Source organism: Coptis chinensis, unplaced genomic scaffold, assembly GCF_015680905.1.
Source record: "Coptis chinensis isolate HL-2020 unplaced genomic scaffold, ASM1568090v1 utg653_pilon_pilon, whole genome shotgun sequence".
Taxonomy (NCBI): domain Eukaryota; kingdom Viridiplantae; phylum Streptophyta; class Magnoliopsida; order Ranunculales; family Ranunculaceae; genus Coptis; species Coptis chinensis.
Genome location: NW_028238177.1, coordinates 247,011 through 264,288, shown reverse-complemented (window position 1 = coordinate 264,288; position 17,278 = coordinate 247,011). Strand labels below are relative to the sequence as shown.

The 17,278-nt window shown below is 35.4% G+C and overlaps 3 protein-coding genes across 7 annotated transcripts; 1 reads left to right on the top strand and 2 right to left on the bottom strand.

The window, feature by feature from the left end:
- Window positions 1-1,570: 1,570 nt before the first annotated feature.
- On the top strand, window positions 1,571-4,609 carry LOC147472898 (alpha/beta-Hydrolases superfamily protein). 2 transcript variants are annotated; one of them, XM_086588103.1, is made up of 7 exons: window positions 1,571-2,170; window positions 2,272-2,383; window positions 2,490-2,583; window positions 3,278-3,455; window positions 3,540-3,609; window positions 3,689-4,000; window positions 4,128-4,609. In XM_086588103.1, exons 1-6 carry the CDS (start codon window positions 1,830-1,832, stop codon window positions 3,998-4,000), a joined length of 1,107 nt encoding a protein of 368 aa, XP_086444229.1. In that variant the 5' UTR covers window positions 1,571-1,829; the 3' UTR covers window positions 4,128-4,609. The 2 variants fall into 2 exon arrangements, with proteins under 2 accessions (XP_086444229.1, XP_086444230.1); XM_086588104.1 differs by having other exon boundaries at window positions 1,672-2,170; window positions 2,325-2,383.
- Window positions 4,610-7,103: 2,494 nt separating this feature from the next.
- On the bottom strand, window positions 7,104-9,817 carry LOC147472897 (Polyketide cyclase/dehydrase and lipid transport superfamily protein). 2 transcript variants are annotated; one of them, XM_086588105.1, is made up of 5 exons: window positions 9,541-9,817; window positions 9,134-9,398; window positions 7,648-7,806; window positions 7,428-7,574; window positions 7,104-7,355 (listed from the first exon to the last, which is right to left on the bottom strand). In XM_086588105.1, exons 1-5 carry the CDS (start codon window positions 9,573-9,575, stop codon window positions 7,248-7,250), a joined length of 714 nt encoding a protein of 237 aa, XP_086444231.1. In that variant the 5' UTR covers window positions 9,576-9,817; the 3' UTR covers window positions 7,104-7,247. The 2 variants fall into 2 exon arrangements, with proteins under 2 accessions (XP_086444231.1, XP_086444232.1); XM_086588106.1 differs by having other exon boundaries at window positions 7,446-7,574; window positions 9,541-9,711.
- Window positions 9,818-11,287: 1,470 nt separating this feature from the next.
- On the bottom strand, window positions 11,288-16,573 carry CHIP (carboxyl terminus of HSC70-interacting protein). Of its 3 annotated transcripts, none has more exons than XM_086588096.1 (8): window positions 15,795-16,573; window positions 15,593-15,660; window positions 15,449-15,512; window positions 12,763-12,834; window positions 12,277-12,410; window positions 11,972-12,122; window positions 11,797-11,900; window positions 11,288-11,678 (listed from the first exon to the last, which is right to left on the bottom strand). In XM_086588096.1, exons 1-8 carry the CDS (start codon window positions 15,939-15,941, stop codon window positions 11,627-11,629), a joined length of 792 nt encoding a protein of 263 aa, XP_086444222.1. In that variant the 5' UTR covers window positions 15,942-16,573; the 3' UTR covers window positions 11,288-11,626. The 3 variants fall into 3 exon arrangements, with proteins under 3 accessions (XP_086444222.1, XP_086444221.1, XP_086444223.1); XM_086588095.1 differs by having other exon boundaries at window positions 11,797-11,907; window positions 15,795-16,471; XM_086588097.1 differs by lacking the exons at window positions 15,449-15,512; window positions 15,593-15,660 and having other exon boundaries at window positions 11,797-11,907; window positions 15,795-16,080.
- Window positions 16,574-17,278: the final 705 nt, after the last annotated feature.

Genomic DNA, 17,278 nt, shown 5'->3' with positions numbered 1-17,278 from the left:
TTGGTGGTTTGATGAGTGACAGGAGTGAACATATGCGAACTCTTGCATGGACTTTAGAAAATTTTCCTCTGTTATTCTCTAAATTTTGCGAGGGTGTTTTATTGACCTAGGTGGGGTCGCATGAACAACATTAGCTCATCTGTATTTATTTACAAGTATGTGGACTGTGCTACGCATCCCTTGGAAGAAACCTAGATCATTATAATTCTAATTTTGATTGTAGGATTGGAAGGAACATAGGTGAAGAGTAGTAGGGGGCTATTTTGTAAATTTAAACAGTATAAAAGAAATTGGGTCTAAGGAACAGTATATTTTGTTTATGTCACGATGGCATAATCGTAATTATTTGGTTTTCGCGTGGTAATTTTATATTTTCGTTATTTGTTTTTTGTGGGTAGTGGCAGTTCTGTAGATTTCATCAAATACAGTGACAGTGTTTGAAGTTTTCTTTAAAAAAATGATTTTGTCAACTCATGTGGGCTCTACTCCACTAAAAATTTTGTATTAAAAAATGTATTGAAAAAATGTGGCTTGCCACGTGCACAAGGTTAGTATCTTTTTAAGTTGTTTGATAATTTCAAACTCAAAGGAGGAGTAATGACTAAATAATTAAAGGGAAGGGTTATAGGGATATATTTTATCTTGAGACGTAAACAAACTCAAAATTGTTAGGATATTTATAAGTTTTGGATTAGCCAATTTTTTTTGTAGATATGATCTCATAACCATTTTAAACATTGTCACAAATAATAAAAAAAATCAAAAAATTATAAACTTGCCAAATATAATAAAAAAAAATGGTAAAAATGAACGGTGTACAATTAGCCAAATTTTGTAAATTGTTAACTATATTTAGCAAGTTTGAAATTTTTTGATTTTTTTTATTATTTGTGATAATATTTAGAATAGTTAGGAGATCATATCTATAAAAAATTAGTTTAATCCAAAACTTATAAACGTAGTAACGATTTTGAGTTTGTTTTATTGAGTTTGTTTACGTGTCAAGATGTTCTTAGAACCCCTCCCATAATTAAAAACAGAGAGATTTTGATTTGCCTACTCGATAGTAGGTGAAACCCGGCTATTATATTATAGGGATTTATTATAATAATAATATTTTTTATTATTTTTTATATTGATGTGACTAGTTAGATATGTCTTTCTTAGAAATTATGAATAATAATAGTGTGTTTGTTATGATGGAAACATTATGGAAAAGAAAGGAAAATAAGAGTGATCCACCTTTTCCATAGTTTTTAAGGCGTTTGTTTACCTATGGAAAGGAAATGGGCTTTTCCATATTGAAACAAAATCATAGAAATGGAAAAGGTTTTGTGTCCTTAGCTAACCCCTAAAAATTTTGTGGAAAGGAAAGGAAATAGATAGATAGGGCTTACTAATATCACCCATGACCCAACAATCTGATTATTCATTTCCATACAAAAAAAAAACACGATTATTATTTCCTTTTACTTTTCTTTCCCCAATTTACCAAACACATACCATTTAAAATTATTTCATTTCCATTCCATTCCATAGTGGACCACCCATTTTATTTCTTTTTCTTTCTATGAGTTAAAATTTAACAAACACACCCAGTATCTAGTGGTGGAAATGCGAGGAGCAATAAAGTGATTAAATATTTAGATCGCATAAGATGGTTGGGTATTCGGAATTGAACGAGCAAGAAAGACGGGGTGCGGGTCCACTTCACAGATTGGAAATTGGAATCGAAAAGATGATAATGTTATGAACTTCGGTGTCACACTGCGAGTAGTTACTACTTAGTACTTACTAGTAAGTAGACTGAACTTGCTGGTCGAAGAGATATGGTTATTGCTGCTGCTTCTGTCATTACTAGTACTAGTGGCCCTGTTGTTGTTCGTCGGGTACAGATCTGTAGATCTCCTTCTGTAGGGTACAACGTGGGAGGAAGAAAAACAAGAGCAGGCTGGGTCTTTGGCAATCATAGTTATCAATCTCCCGTCTCCAATTATGCAGCTCTGGACATCAACAACAGCTTGCAATTGGCAGTTACTGAGATGAAAGACAAATGCAAGAAATGGGAATGGAGGGGACACTCCATCAATTACTTTCTTCATCTCCCACAACAAGGACCTCCTCTGCTTCTTGTACATGGCTTTGGAGCCTCTATCCCACACTGGCGCAGGTCACTCACCAATCATTGATTGTTTATATATATTATTATCACCATCCCGTCTACTTGCCTACTTGCTCTTTGTTGCTGTTATTTATCTACCTGAGTTTCAGAAATATCGAAGCGCTATCCCAGAGTAACACTGTCTACGCCATTGACCTGCTAGGTTTTGGTGCTTCGGATAAACCCGCAGGTTTCTGTTATACCATGGAGTTATGGGCTCAGGTACAACTTTAACTATCCTCTGTCCAAATGTTTTCTTTCACCTGCCGCAAGCTTTGTGTTCTCTTATCTGATCTCTCCTAATAACCGACTAGTTTAAAATGAACAGTTAATCTTGGATTTTGTAAATGAAATCGTTCAGAAGCCAACTGTGCTGATTGGCAATTCCGTTGGAAGCCTTGCGTGTGTCATTGCTGCTTCAGGTGAATTATTTAAGCTTTATAAACTTCCATTTGATTTTTATCATTTTGTAGGATGTTACCCTGCTTGCTGTTGTATTCTAAGTACCATATATCCTGTCCATGCCATATGCATCAATGTATTATGTATATGATAAATTGATAACATTGCTATATGTGTGGAAATGGGAAGTGTTTTTACTCCTTCTGTCAGACAATCATATTCAAGTGGTTCTGATGAAACCTACTCGCGGAAGCGGGAAGTAAGATGAACACCAATTAAATTAACATAAGACTAAACTCAAAGTTAAAGAAAACACTAAACAAAACATAATTAAATAACACTAAATTAAAATAAATCAACCCTAGAATCATCTCAATAGGGGATAAACGGGAATTAACCCTCAATCGCTCAAGTTCGTACTCACATCAGCACTAATGAACTCTATGGCGTAAGGCCCTATTTATAATAACCTATGGTTTCCAAATCCAAATAGGAAACTAACAAACTAATTGGCAACTAACAAGAAATCCTAAGCCAATCAGGAAACTAGAAAGAACCTCCTAAAATAGAAACAACTAATCATCTCAATTCGAGTAATAGGACACTTCTCAACACATGGTGCGGCTGGACACCCTGTTCCTAATATGCACCGCATCAGGTTCACTTACTAAACTCTGACCGTGTCCCACATGTGATTCTTCATCCTTGTACTAGAATCAACAAATGGTCTAGTTAGAGGGCTCGTACTTCTAAATTGTTCTGGGGGAATGAACAATAAGGCTGTTGTTGATGATTGGAGAATCAAGTTGTTGCTACCTTTGCTTTGGTTGTTTGACTTCTTACTGAAGCAACGGGGTCTTGCATCAGCTATCTTTGAGCGTGTCAAACAACGGTACTTTTCCCGTTCTATGTATGTTCTAATTATTACGAGGGGAAGGCTGGATGCTAATGGTTTAATATTGTAGGAATTTCACAGAGAGAATCTCAGGAACATCCTACTGTCTGTGTATGGAAATAAGAGCTCGGTGGACGATGATCTGGTTGAGGTGAAGAACTGTTCTATGGTTGTAGTTCCCATTCAATAAATTTTCTGCTACTAAATGGTGAAGTTTGTTCGAAATGCAGATAATTAAAGTACCAGCTGATGATGAAGGAGCACTTGATGCCTTTGTATCCATTGTGACTGGGCCACCAGGGCCGAACCCCGTGAAGTTAATGCCAAAAATCTTATTGCCTGTTCTAATATTATGGGGTGATCAAGATCCGTTTACCCCTCTTGATGGACCTGTTGGGAGATACTTCTCCTCCCTGCCTTCTCAGTTACCAAATATTGACCTTTATGTCTTGGAAGGAGTAGGGCATTGTCCCCACGATGACAGGCCTGATCTAGTCCATGAAAAGTTGCTTCCATGGTTGACATCACTTCCTGCTCCATGAGTAAGTCTCACTTTACAACCTCCAGTCATACTGTTTTCTTTATTTAAATCATTAACGGAGTGATTAACTTTGTTTCCTGAGTGTTACATGTGTAACTAATATGTTATATTGTTACCTTGGAAATTAGTTTTGCATGAGGAATCCTTTCTCGTCTCTATTATGTCACTTTTTTCACAAAAGAAATGGTGGAAGGCAGTTGATTTCAAATATCTCTTCTCTGCTACACCAATGGTCTTATAACCCCTCAGTTATGGTACGCATTGGGGACTTCCAGATGGTTCGCATCAGATTACTTTTGTCAATGTTTTTAATATTATATTCTTGTTTTGCTTTCTTGAGGGGATTATACGTACCCTGCTGCACTACCTCTGAAGAAGAAAGTGACGGTGGTTCAGTAGATACTCATGGTTTACCCTGGTCTAATGACTTCATCAGCGTTAAGGAGGCAAAACCTGAACTGTCAATTTGAGTTATGTGTGGGTGTGATAAAACTTAACCCTGATAATCGCTTATAAGTAGTCGCCCAGCCAGGATTTTTTACTGAAGACGTCCTTTCTTGTAATGAAATGACTACAAAATAAAACCAGAAATTAAAAAGTACTTGATCTTTATAGCTTGGTACATATACGTCAATATAGATTAGGTATATACCTTTAGGGATTGAGCTATTATATGGACCTAGCAAAATTGTAATGGTTCCAGTAGATTGGATTATAGCATCTCATATGACGATGATGAGGTAGACTAGTAGCTAAAAAGTTTAAGTCCTTCAGCTAGTATACATTGGCTTGGCAGTACAATGTAGCATGTAGCGCTAACGAAACATAAAGATTTTTGGAAAGGAAGTAGCTCAGAGAGAGGGAGCGAGGCGCTGGGATCCATCATACCCTTGCAGACGTGTCCGCATTCTTTATAGCCAAACAGAATGGAACATTACAAGAAAATCAAACGAAAGAAATCTTCTTCCGCTTGCAATCCTGGAAACTCCTATCCATCATACAGGCTTTGGGTGTGCTTTCACTCTTCTGCTTCTTGGATATAAATCAAATAATTTTTTTTTGTTCCTTAGCATTGATACACAGGCTATGAGGGCAGAAAGGCATAAATCATGCCAAACTGCTTGTTAACAACAGGAATAGGATGCTAAAATCTTCCACCAAGATGTCCTCTCAACATTGAAACAACTACCAATCGACTGGGAAGTTATATAAGTTTCAAAGACGGAGGAAAATCACTCAAGGAGACTTTTGTTTTATTTTATTAAGGGAGAGCCAGAGCTTCTTTGGAAGGCACCACACTGACGTTGAAAGAGGATAAATTGTTGCAAATCACAAAGAACGTGAAGCGACAATAGGATGTTACTCCATTTTTTGGCTTCCTAGTGTCACAGAGATAATGTGAGAATCAGATGGCACTGCACCATTTTGGGTAGTTTGGAACGGAGCTGAGGTGTTTCTGTTTGCTGTGTTCCTAAAATTGAGAGCACAGACTGCAAGTGTGCTCTTTTTTTGGCTTCCTAGTGCGTCACAGAGATAATGTGAGAATCAGATGGCACTACACCATGTTGGTCGTTTGGAACTTTGGACGGAAAAAATAGATCTGTGTTATGATTCTTTAATACTCAAAATCCTGACATGATTTGGATTTGAAGCTGTTAAAGTGTTAAACAAGGGGCCACTCTTTCGTAGCTCCAAAAGTGTGTTTGAGGTCCATAAGTAAGACCTGAAGGCCTCCACAGCATAAACCAAGCTCTGCACTAAGGCTGAGTCCAATGGCTTGGTGCGCCAAAACACCAAATCACAATAGAATAGTGGATACAGGTAGAGGGTTGCGTTTTTCAACCCAATGGTTTTTCAACCCAATGGTTTTTCTCCCCTAGCCGTGTGGGAAAATTCCCAACTCCCCCATTGTGTCCCTCTCTTATCTCACCCTCTCTCTCTCTCTTCATCATAGATGGAAAAGTAAATTTGACTAAATTAGATTCTTGAAAATCAATTATGTGCCCGCCATTGTCAGTGGTGTGTAGAGCATGCGTCATTCCAGTAAAACTCGCTCTATATGTATGTAAACTTATACCGATACCGATAGCGTTGGCGGGTTCGTGTTTTGACGCATTATTAGATCAAAATTTCCATCATATTTGGTGTTTTGGCGCACTATTAGACTTAGCCTAAGATAGGTGGTTAGCTTAGCTTCTCCAAAAGAAAATGCCCCACTACAAATCGTCGCAACACAGTCGCAGTGGTGGATGGCCTAACAAGAACAACCTGCCCCTAACGCAAGAAAACACTTGGTGTTCGAGAGGAATTGTATCTGCACATGTCAAGACCCAAGGAGCAGCATAATGAAGGGCCACCCATCCCCAATCTGAAGACACTGGCTATGAAAGGGGAAATGCCGCCACTCCATATAGTACATGGATCGGATCCAAATGCGATTTATGGCACTCAGGAGACAATGTCATATACAAGTTGAAACTTTTTTTGTTGTCGTATAATGCCTTTCTCCTCTGCCACTTGGTGTTCGCTAGCATTCCAACTCTTAAAGTTTCAAGCTGTTAAACAAGGCCGCACATATATGGTGAGCCAAGTCTTTTGGTAAAAGAAACAAAATAGACCCCCCTGCCTTTGGTTAATCTTAAGCTCCCTGTATCGTGTGCGCATTTGTTTTGTCCAGGACAGGTATAATCTGGAATAACAGCCTCAAAATAAAATTGGGTTAACCAATATTATCCCCGGTAGATGAGCCAATTAGGATTTCCCCGGAAATTAGAATCTCCCTTCTAAATACACAAAAAAAATATATATCATATTGGGTTGACCGATTTTTTTTTTGTGTGTATGGGGGAATGGAAATCCTAATTGGCTCATCTTTGGTTAATCTTGACATATGTTTATAAATGCTACCTACTAATGTTCACGTGTAATGTGTTGATGATCCTCCCTAGAGAATTGAATTGTAAGACAATATAACAAGTTGTATATGAGATTTGACATCCTGACAGCTTGAGCGCCTTGACAGCTTATTGCATATATGCTCCATATCATCATAATATATCCTTGCGGTATTTGTGTAAATAATATACTGTAATAAGCCATGCATATTTGTGCTTCAGATCGATGTATTCATTATTTATTTTTATGTAATACCAAAACAAAACGATTGATCATTGATGTATTCATTATTAGACAGTAGTAACTTACACTACTATGTAAACGATGAAATTTTCCGCTTGCTTAAACACTGATTATACTGGACAAGCCTGGGCTAGTTTCTCAAGGTTGTCAATAATCTTTACTAGCCTCGTGTTAAGTCGATTAACAAAGAACTTGGGTAGCCATCCTGCAGGATCCAGCTGGCCGGATAAACAAACTCAATACATCAGTTATAACTTTTTGTTTTTTATAAAAAACCATTCGAGTTATACCTGAACAACATAAGTTACCATGCATGAACTGTCATCTCGCTCCTCGACTACCCATCCTGACTGCAACAACAGTCCTCTAATTGCATTGTTTCCTTTGGGTTGCAATCCAGCAGCAATCTCTTTTGGCAGTGAAGCCACTGCAACCACCTGTGCACGCAATTCTAGATTTATCAATGGTGTGTTATTTGGAAGAAATCAAAACCAAGTTGTTCAATATTACCAGGGTCCCGTCCTCCATGGTTTCACGTCGTTCATACACAATGAATTCTCTATTCTTGAAGAGAGGTTTTGAACCATCCCCAAATCTGAGTCGAATGATGCTGAGATTATCATCAAGATCCTTTATGTACTTGGCCTCCACCAAATCAGAGTCCCATTGCTAATTATTGCAACAAACACAGCTATAAATATATAAAAAACTTTTGGTGGGTGTCGATCTCATTTTTTTTTTAAAAATCAGTTTTTCTCAAAAAGTATTTTTTTGAAAAAATATTCATTCTAAAAACAATTTTTAAATAAAGTTGAGATTTTTTCTTAAAAACTATTTTATCAAACTAGCAAATTTCATGAGATTTTTTGAAATATCTTGACATATCTCAGTAAAGTGAGAAGAAAAAACTATTTTTAACTTGAAAAACAAGTTTTTACTATTTAACATAAAACATGTCTTTAATTTAGACCAATAATAAATGTTTTTTGAGTGAAAATCTACTTTTAACAAATATAGAAATCAAACATATTTATTTTTCAAAAATATTTTTTCACTAATAAATGTTTATTGGTAATAAATAAATAGAATCCAAACAACTCCTTAACTTACGATTACCTTTGAAGGATTTAATTTTTACCCTGTCAAAAAGGCTAGATTCAGCCATTTTACACTAAAATGAAGTCTGTCGCCCTAAAGTGTTCAAGCTGCTCAGCCAATATGTACTAAAAATGATATTTCTGACTAAGTTCAGGTTCTGACACCTCACTGCTATGGCAGGACAAAGTTGTTTTTCAGTAGTTATGCCTTTGTAATTGTACTATCTGTATTTTAATATTAAAGCTCCCATAAAAGATATTTTTAGAACTCTATTTAAATTCCATATTATTTTCTATTAAAATAGAAATTTTTTTTTCTATTTGAAAAACGGAAATCTTTTTTTACAGTGGGAATTCATATTCTATCATAACGGAAATTATTCTCCTATTAAACCAAATTCTAGCACTTCTAATTAAAATGTGAATCATTCTCCTATTAAAACATAATCTCTCCCAATTAAAAAAACAGATTTTTAAAACTTAATTAAAACTTAATTAAAAACAATTTGTTAGAAAATTAAAACGGGTTAGCGACTAAAACGGTAATCCCAATTTTCTAAAAAAAATCTAAATGTTTTTAAAAAAATCGGTGCGTATGCACGATCTACAAACTAATACTATATATACTTGTTACTTGAAAGACTTCTATTTACCCTAGCTAATACCTCACCTACTCACTACCTACCATAGCTAAGTTCTCTACTTGAATGGGGGAATTGTAAACGAAACTTGTATGACATATTTTGAATCAGACAGATCAGATAAGTTTGAAGGCAATTACCATTATATTAAAGATATAAGTTGATAAACTCTTGGTTTGTCTTGGCCGCAATTGCGTACTATTATATTGAGCTAAGGCTTTTAACTTAATAGATGCATTGAGACCCACACTAATTTACCTTTGCAGCGTCGATGGCAGTGGCCACATTAATGAATTGTTGGGGGGTGACTGATTTGAGTAACCAGCGGCTACGGTAGATGTGAAATGAACTAGACCGGCGTTTTGATATCTCAACACCATTTTCCAGCTTTAAAACCTTCCATCCGTCATCACCATTACGATTGCAGATGGCCTTGTTCGAGTCCGAAGCTGATAGCAGCTCCTGTATGCAGCTCTCACTTGCAAAATATACATACCTTCTCAACGAGTCCTCACTAATAGACCTTAAGAGTGTGGCAAACAGAATATGATAATCGATCAATAACCATGAAGCAAAATAGAAGAACAATGCAAATATCACATTAAAAGCACTAATAAGTTTATAGGTAGCGGCGAAAAAGAAAGAAGGGGTCTGAGATGAAGTACCAGGAGTGAGCGCAGGACGCAAGATTGTTCATCATCTTATTAGCATGTGGATTATTAATGGATCACTGACTGACTGGATTATGTTAGCTATATAGGCAGTACCAATTGAGTGATAGTAATTACATGGAGATTACTGTACATGTTTAAGGTCAGGACATACAGAGGATTGGATAATGGTGGGAAGATGAAGAAGAATAAGAAGTGGGCTGTGCTGATTGTTGCACATGCTATGCCAGAAAAACCTCCATGATTGATAGTGCACGTGCCTTTCTCTCTCTCTCACATAAAAGAAAGATTCTTTCCTTGTAAAGGAGCAAGGAAGTGAGGAAAGCTGGAAGCACATGGGCGTGTTGCAAGAATGCAGGGTGGATGGAGCCATGGAGCAGAGAGAGGAAAGAATAAAGCTACATGGGTTCTTCCGACCAGTACAAAAAAACACAGAATTCCGTCATATTCCGACTAATATTCAGAATTTACATTTTTTGACCCCTAATATAGTTATTTCAATTGTTTGGAAAACCAAAATATTGAATTCCGTTCGAAATCAAGAACTATAAATGCTACGTTACTACAGCTTCCTTACTGTTGGGAGACTTTATTAGAGTTTTAGACAATTTTTTAATAGCCCCAGTCAAAGTGTCAATGCCACGTGGAATAGACAGATTGGTCCCCTTCCTACTAAGGATGGACCCTCATGGCCATTCCATTCTTTGCCATCACTCATCGCTGCGATCATCTGTCTCTCCTTTTTAAAAAACCGAACAATAAAAGTGTGTTTGAGCTCATCACGCGTCAAAGAGTTATTAATTTCATTTAAAACAGTTTTAATCCATAAAAAAAATAGGTTTTAATTTATTTTGTAGTTTTATAGGTGAAGTTGTAGGTTGTTTTAGATTTGGTACTTATTTTAAGATCTTTTTAGGAGGCGGGCTTATATATACACCATGCACACCACTTTTTCACCAACTTTTTCACGTGTCGTATTGCATATTTTATATTTTTCATGTGTTAATGTTTTACTACAATGATCATATTTTGGTTTGATTTTGCGTTGGAGGTGTTGAATTTGGAGGTAAAAATGGTTTGTATTTGGAGCAAATTTGGCAAGAGGAATAAGAGAGAAAAACCCTTTGTAAATTTATAGATATATGTCAGTGTTTGATTTCGAAATTTCATGTTTTGATCAGATTTAGATTTAGGATGATCCAACGGTTGAAATTTTGTTGTTTTTTTGCTATCTACGAAATTGATGTCTACCTAGCCAGACCGATATATATATATATATTAGGCTGGCTATGTCGATATATAAAAATGACATACGGAATTGGCATACGCAGTCCAAAAACGGACTTACACATTGCTCTAAGAGCTGATTTTTAGTAGATATTACCTCCATACTAAGGATAATATATCAACAAAAAATCACTCAATCAATTGGATGTGTCTAGTCTTGTCAAAAGAGTGTTAAAATTCTAGATTGTCAGATAAATTTTTAACTTTAACTCAACTTTTGGTAGGGTTAGACATTCAAAAGAACGGATTTTTTGTAGAAATAATCTCTATGAGTCAGATCACATCTCCATAAAATCAACTTTTAGTTCATTATGTAGGTAGGTAAAATTGTGTATGTCAATTCCGTATCTCATTTTTGTACGTCAATGATTATATATATATATCTTAAACTACTTTAAAGATCAATGATTACCAATGCGAATCAATGTTCAAACGTTGTCTAAGATATACGAGATTTCCAAAAAAAATGTGTGACTGCTTTCAAAATTGATTTCACATTTAAACCTATACAAATGGTAAATGAAGCGTTAGCTGTTATGTCACTACCTGTACAACACGTCAAACGAAGGTGGTGGTTCTCATCAGAACAGAAGGAAAGTATGACAAGGACAAAACGGACCACTGCATATCAAACATTAAAGTACTACAAAGCCTTCTATTTCTATCTTAAAACCCATAACTTGCAATCATTCCTGTTTCCTCCCTTTGGAAAACCACCTTTAGTCCGTTTTGTAAGCCCAGCCACGCTCTTTTAGAAATGCATGGACTGCTTCTTTGATGGCCAGATTTGAAATCAGCTGGTGTTCATAAAGTGGCTCCCGTGTGATAGGATCAAACTTGCCCACCTAATGTAAAATAAAGTTGTTTCCATGATGATAATGATGAAAAAATATCAGATTATGCTAAATCAATAATAAATTGCAACTAGAGCAACATTCTAACAAGAGTATGGGTATATATCACCTTCTGAAGATGATCAAGGAGGACTGCCCTCTCATATGTAACCCCACTTGGAGTGATGACAGGATCACGGAAAATGTCAAGCGTAATATTACAACATAAATAGTCTGGTACCTGCCAATTATTCAGTTAGTATCACAAGAGAAACATCTGTATGGGTAAGCTTCTAAATGCTCACTTCGGTCGGTATGTCATCTTCCCCCGCTTTTCCAAATACTTGCTCCAAAGTTGTTAACTGTTCTATATAGGAATTTGTAGTTATGTCTGTGATGCCAGATTGAGAAGTATCAAGCAGATACTGCACTTCTAGGGCTTTCTCACATGCTTCTCTGAAAGAAGAGCAAAATATTATTAGAATAATAAAAAAAAAAATGTACAAAATAAACATTACTTAGGGACAAGCAACAATGCCCAAAAGAAGATATTCCAAACGTGCTAGCCTTTTCTCCAAGACCATATGTTTCAAGCCTCTCGGACACCTACTTCAAACTTTGCAGCTTCCATGATCTCTGACTAGATGCATGCTCCCATTCCAAATATTTTGCTTTTGCAAGCTCTTGCCATATCTTTTCCACCATGTAACTCTTCGGGTTCGCTCCTCTCCCAAGATCCAATGCCTATTTTAAGCAATTCAACAAACTTCAATACTCGTACTGTGAAGTGATGAAAACTACACAAGATTTGAAAATACAAGGTGTTTTATTATTATTATTATTATTATTATTATATTATTTTTTTATTTTTTTTGGGAGGGGTAGTGTAAATTTCCCAAAGAAGGGAGGGGATTACACCAAGCATTTGGGGTAGGAATCTAAAAAACAGTACTGTTTTTGTTCCTCAATATTTCTCATCACAAGCAATTTGTAGCACATTCAATAAGTGTGTGTTCTACTTGTTTAAATATGTGTGAAAAATGCAAAACAGTGAGAAAGAATGGTAAAAAACAGAGAGGAGACAATCGAATCTAACCTTCTCCAATTTCTTGACTCCTTCAGCATATTCATGCCTCTCTAGTAATGAAAGTCCCATCATATAGTGAGCCTACTTCATATCAAAGCAAACTAGTGAGAAACGTATGAACGAACAAATAGAGGACAACACGTAGTTAAACAAAAGCACAGTGAAATAGATCTATAACCACACAGAGGATAAAGACAAATGAAGCTGTGGGTGCAGCTTGTCGCCTGTGCCCTTAAAGACACGTAGAAAAATAATAAAAATTTGCCCGACAAATAGGATTTTACAGATTTGAGAAATCTAACGAGATTTCAGTAATTGTATATTAAAATATCAGTTTTAAAATATTCAGTGTAAACATCTCAACATCAACTTTGCTCTTTGTATAAAAAAGTAAGATGCTGACAGTATAGTTGAAGCTTCGATGATAAAAGCTTAGATTTCAAGGGTAGACATTTGGCTATTCTGGCATTTTCTACTGTGGATGTGAACTTCGGGGATTTGGGACCAGGTTATCAAAGTAACCTCTCCACATGCTCTTCATATATGTGTGAAGGCCAAAGCTTAGTTATGTACTTGCTCTGGAAGTGAACAGAAAATCATATTATTATTTAGAAGATATCAAAAGAGTTGTGCCCATAATGTAGGAGCAGTCTTTAATTTGAGGATAGAAGTCTACTGGCTTTAATTTACAAACCAGTTCAAACTGCAACTCTTTGGACGCAATAATAAACAATTAATTAAGGGACCTATCAAAAACGAACATTCTCCTTGTCTTTGAAGATTTTTCTCCTCAAACAAAAGATTTACAGTTTGAATCAACAATTTCAATTTGAATTGGAGCAATTGAAAGTTGTTGAATTTCATTGTTTTAGATAGTTGGAGGCACCAAAGTATCGCAACCATCAAGGGTACGGGTAGATATAAATTACCTCTTCACATGGTGGTAGGGCTAGGGATGAGTCATCGTTAATGTATGTCGTACGTTGATAAAGAGATTTTTCAATGATCTAAGGAAGTCATTCTATTCTTTCTTCTAAGGGTGCATTTGCAATATGCTCTTAGAATTGGATTCTTTAGAAATGAGGTAAGAATTTAGGGTGCGTTTGGGAACGAGAAATGGAATTCTAGTGAGAAATAGAATTCTATGAGAATTGAATTGCTAAGCATTGAAGTGAGGAACTGGTTGTTTGGTGTCGCCTAAGAATTCTTTCTTTCCTAAATTTAAGGAATACACATGTCATCAAATGGTATAAGTAGGGGTGACTTCGGATCGAATCAGATGCTTTCGGAAAACTTTCCATTTTTTTTTAGATGGCAATATCCTTTCCAATTCCGATCCAATTTTTTTCGGATGTGCAATTTCTTTTCCGCATTCGGAAATTTCGGCAAATCGGAAAAAAATTCGATAAAATTCGAAAGGAAATAGGAAATTTAAAGCATATAATCGGATTCTCTTTTAGGGAAACCATTTTTATCCAGTTAATACATTCATTTCGCAATCATTTTCAACCTGTTAATGTATTAATTCAGTAAACAACTTAGACCTTTCAACACGTTCATTCAACAAGTCTTTTCAATATGTTAATGCATTAATTACTAATTCAGTAAACAACTTAGACTTTTCAACACGTTCATTCAACAAGTCTTTTCAATATGTAAATGCATTAATTAAGTAAATAGAGATAAGAGAGTGAGAAAAACATGTACCAAAAAGACTGTCTATATTTCTTGAAGGTATGTGAGAGAGACAAGGTTCTACTTGGTTTGGTTTGTAATCTATTTGTGGTTTTGACTTTTGATTTAGTAACTACATATGAAATTGACAGCTATTATATGTTAAAAATTCGGAAAATAATCGGAAATTGGATCGAATAGGATTTTGAAAACACATCTATTTTTGAGAAAATTTGGATATCGGAGATCGAAACACAAATATCCTCTCCAAATTCCGAAAAATATCATATCGGATTTCAAAAATATCGGATTATCATAAAAAAGTGAAACCCCTAAGCATAAGTGATAGCACTTTGCTTATTTACATTACTTATTAATCGCCATAACAACCATGAGAATTCCAAATTAACATGGGTTTTAGGCGAGAATCAAATTCCTACTAAAATGGGAGTTCATTTCTCGCTAGAATTCCGAGTCTCGTTAGTTATAAGCATTCAAATGTGCTGATTTTTTCTAAGGATGCTCTATATTGTAGGGAGAACATCTCCACCAAAAATTAGCTTCTAATTCATTGTTTTTCACGGTGGAGTTTTTTCAGAGTTCGTATAAATAGAGTTCATATAACAACGGACAGGTATATATATACAGTAATTGTCTAAAAAGTAGCTACTTAAGTTAACTTAAAATAAATACGTACCTATAACTTCAACTACAAAATGAATTCAAACCTAATTTTTTGTGGTTATGAAGCACTCACCATAATTATTATTTTTCCAAAATTTCAGCTCATTTGGAAACCTCCAACATAGATAAAAATTGTTGTCATCTTTAAAAAGAAATCTAACGGTCTATAAATGTTAAATTTTTGTAATTGTTTTTTGCCAATGTTAGAGGTTTCCAAATGAACTAAAATTTCGTAGAAATGATCTTAATATTGAGTACATCATATCCACAAAAAAATAGATTTAAATTCATTTTGTAGATGAAGGTTTACTTAAGTACTTAGTTTAAAGGAGAGCACCTTAACAGAATTGTGATCGAGTTGAAGAGCCCTACGGGAGTCTTCCTCTACTCTGGACCAATCACTGGAGAAAATAGAGAAGGTATTTAAATACAGAATTCGGAAAAAAAAAATGGTTGAAGAAGTGGAAAGGGTAGTGGGTACTTTCGCTTCATATGGCAGAGCGCACGGTTGGTCCAGTATACAGCCACACTGGGGCAAAGCGTAATAGCCTATACAATAACAACATACAAATTAGGGCGTTTTCATTTAGTTAGGTCTTTGGTCACAACAAGAAGAAGAAAAAGAAGAAAAATACAAAATTTATATTATTATTACTATACTATTATGAAGTAAGTAAACCAACCTCGGTGTAGGCATCAATGGCGGCTCCAAAGCGATCCTTTTTGAAACAAAAGTTCCCGTCCTGTCTACGCATCTCCGCTTGTTTGACCACCGCGCTCAAGTCCGCCTCCGCCCCAGCCCTGCTTCTCGTCTCTTCTTCTGATGACATTTTTCGGCTTCCTTTATTACTATCTCGATGGTCGATATTTAAACCATAATAATCTTGTGTGTTTTATTTATTAAATTTAGAAAACCAAAACCATCTAATTTCCCAGGAGAGTAGAGAGAGTGACAGTGCCCCTTTGCTTTGCTTTGTCCCACTTCCTCTCTGTTCTTTTTCTTCTCTTTTTCTTTGTTTTTCCCTTTCGGTCTTTTCCACTGTTAATGGTCTGTCCCAATAGTCAACCCGCGAAGCCCTCCGCCAGCTGAGTTTCGATTATTATTTACTAGTAAAATTGCACGCGGGACACCTTATAAACCTCTGTATGAATTATGAAATAAAAACTAGTATGCTATGAAAAAGTGACAAACTCCCCTTAATATCCAGAAACAATATCTCTATTACGGTATTACCTACCTATCAATTACAATCTAACTCATCGATTTGTTTAAACTTCCATTCGACAAGTTGCATACCAAAAACAAAGATAAAAAGTGTAGTCAATTAACCAACAAATAACTATAACACACTGATTTATCAAGAATCAAAGTAAACTGATACACCATGGTTATTCGATCTTATACTATTCCGACTGTCGAGCTATATCACCCACTACATATCACTACAGAAGTAGTTTCCATTACATTTCTCCAGTATTACATAGCCTAGTTCATTTACAGACATTTTATATTTCCTATTTTAATAGATATAAGTATAGGGTTCATTTTTTCTACTTAAAACTAAAACCATAAATCCATATAATATTAACACATTCAAATTTCCAATTACTCTAAAATCCCCAAATGTACCAATTCAACAATTAATTACTCAAAATAAATAAATGCTTAAATTTTTTTTTTTAAATACTCGAAAAATAGCTTTACTATCATCAACAAGTTCGACCCGATTCAACAACCACCCAACAATCAAAAATCTCAAGTCCTTAAATTTATCTTCCCACCACTACTTTTAAGAAAGAGGGGAGTTATTGAGACGAAGGGTTGGAAATGAAGAATTGGAAACGAATGTTTGTTTGTTTTTTTTAAGAGATAGAACACTTAATAGTCGAAAAAGAGAAATGGAGATGGAGAAAAGAGAGAGAATTGGAGACGAAGGGTTGGAGATGGGATTTTAGGAGACAAAGAATTGGAAACAAAAATTGAATAGAAGAAATAGTGGAGAAAAATAATGATAGATAGACAAAACCAACCAAATGACATTTTGGGCCATATACCCCACACAAAACATTAGAGATAGATAAGAACACAAAACATTAGAGATAGATCAGAAGGGACTACTAAGAATTGGTGTTTTATAAGAACCAAGATCGATTAATTTCGAAACAA

Coding starts and splice junctions, on each gene's coding strand:
- LOC147472898 (XM_086588103.1), top strand. CDS start 1,830: ATGGTTATTGCTGCTGCTTCTGTCATTACTAGTACTAGTGGCCCTGTT. Junction 2,584..3,277: donor GTGTGTCATTGCTGCTTCAG/GTGAATTATTTA, acceptor TCCTTGTACTAG/AATCAACAAATGGTCTAGTT. Junction 3,610..3,688: donor TGGACGATGATCTGGTTGAG/GTGAAGAACTGT, acceptor TTCGAAATGCAG/ATAATTAAAGTACCAGCTGA.
- LOC147472897 (XM_086588105.1), bottom strand. CDS start 9,575: ATGATGAACAATCTTGCGTCCTGCGCTCACTCCTG. Junction 7,807..9,133: donor CTGCCATCGACGCTGCAAAG/GTAAATTAGTGT, acceptor TGCAATAATTAG/CAATGGGACTCTGATTTGGT. Junction 7,575..7,647: donor CCATGGAGGACGGGACCCTG/GTAATATTGAAC, acceptor TTGCGTGCACAG/GTGGTTGCAGTGGCTTCACT.
- CHIP (XM_086588095.1), bottom strand. CDS start 15,941: ATGTCATCAGAAGAAGAGACGAGAAGCAGGGCTGGGGCGGAGGCGGAC. Junction 15,513..15,592: donor CTCTGCCATATGAAGCGAAA/GTACCCACTACC, acceptor TATTTTCTCCAG/TGATTGGTCCAGAGTAGAGG. Junction 12,835..15,448: donor TCGATCACAATTCTGTTAAG/GTGCTCTCCTTT, acceptor GATATGAAGTAG/GCTCACTATATGATGGGACT.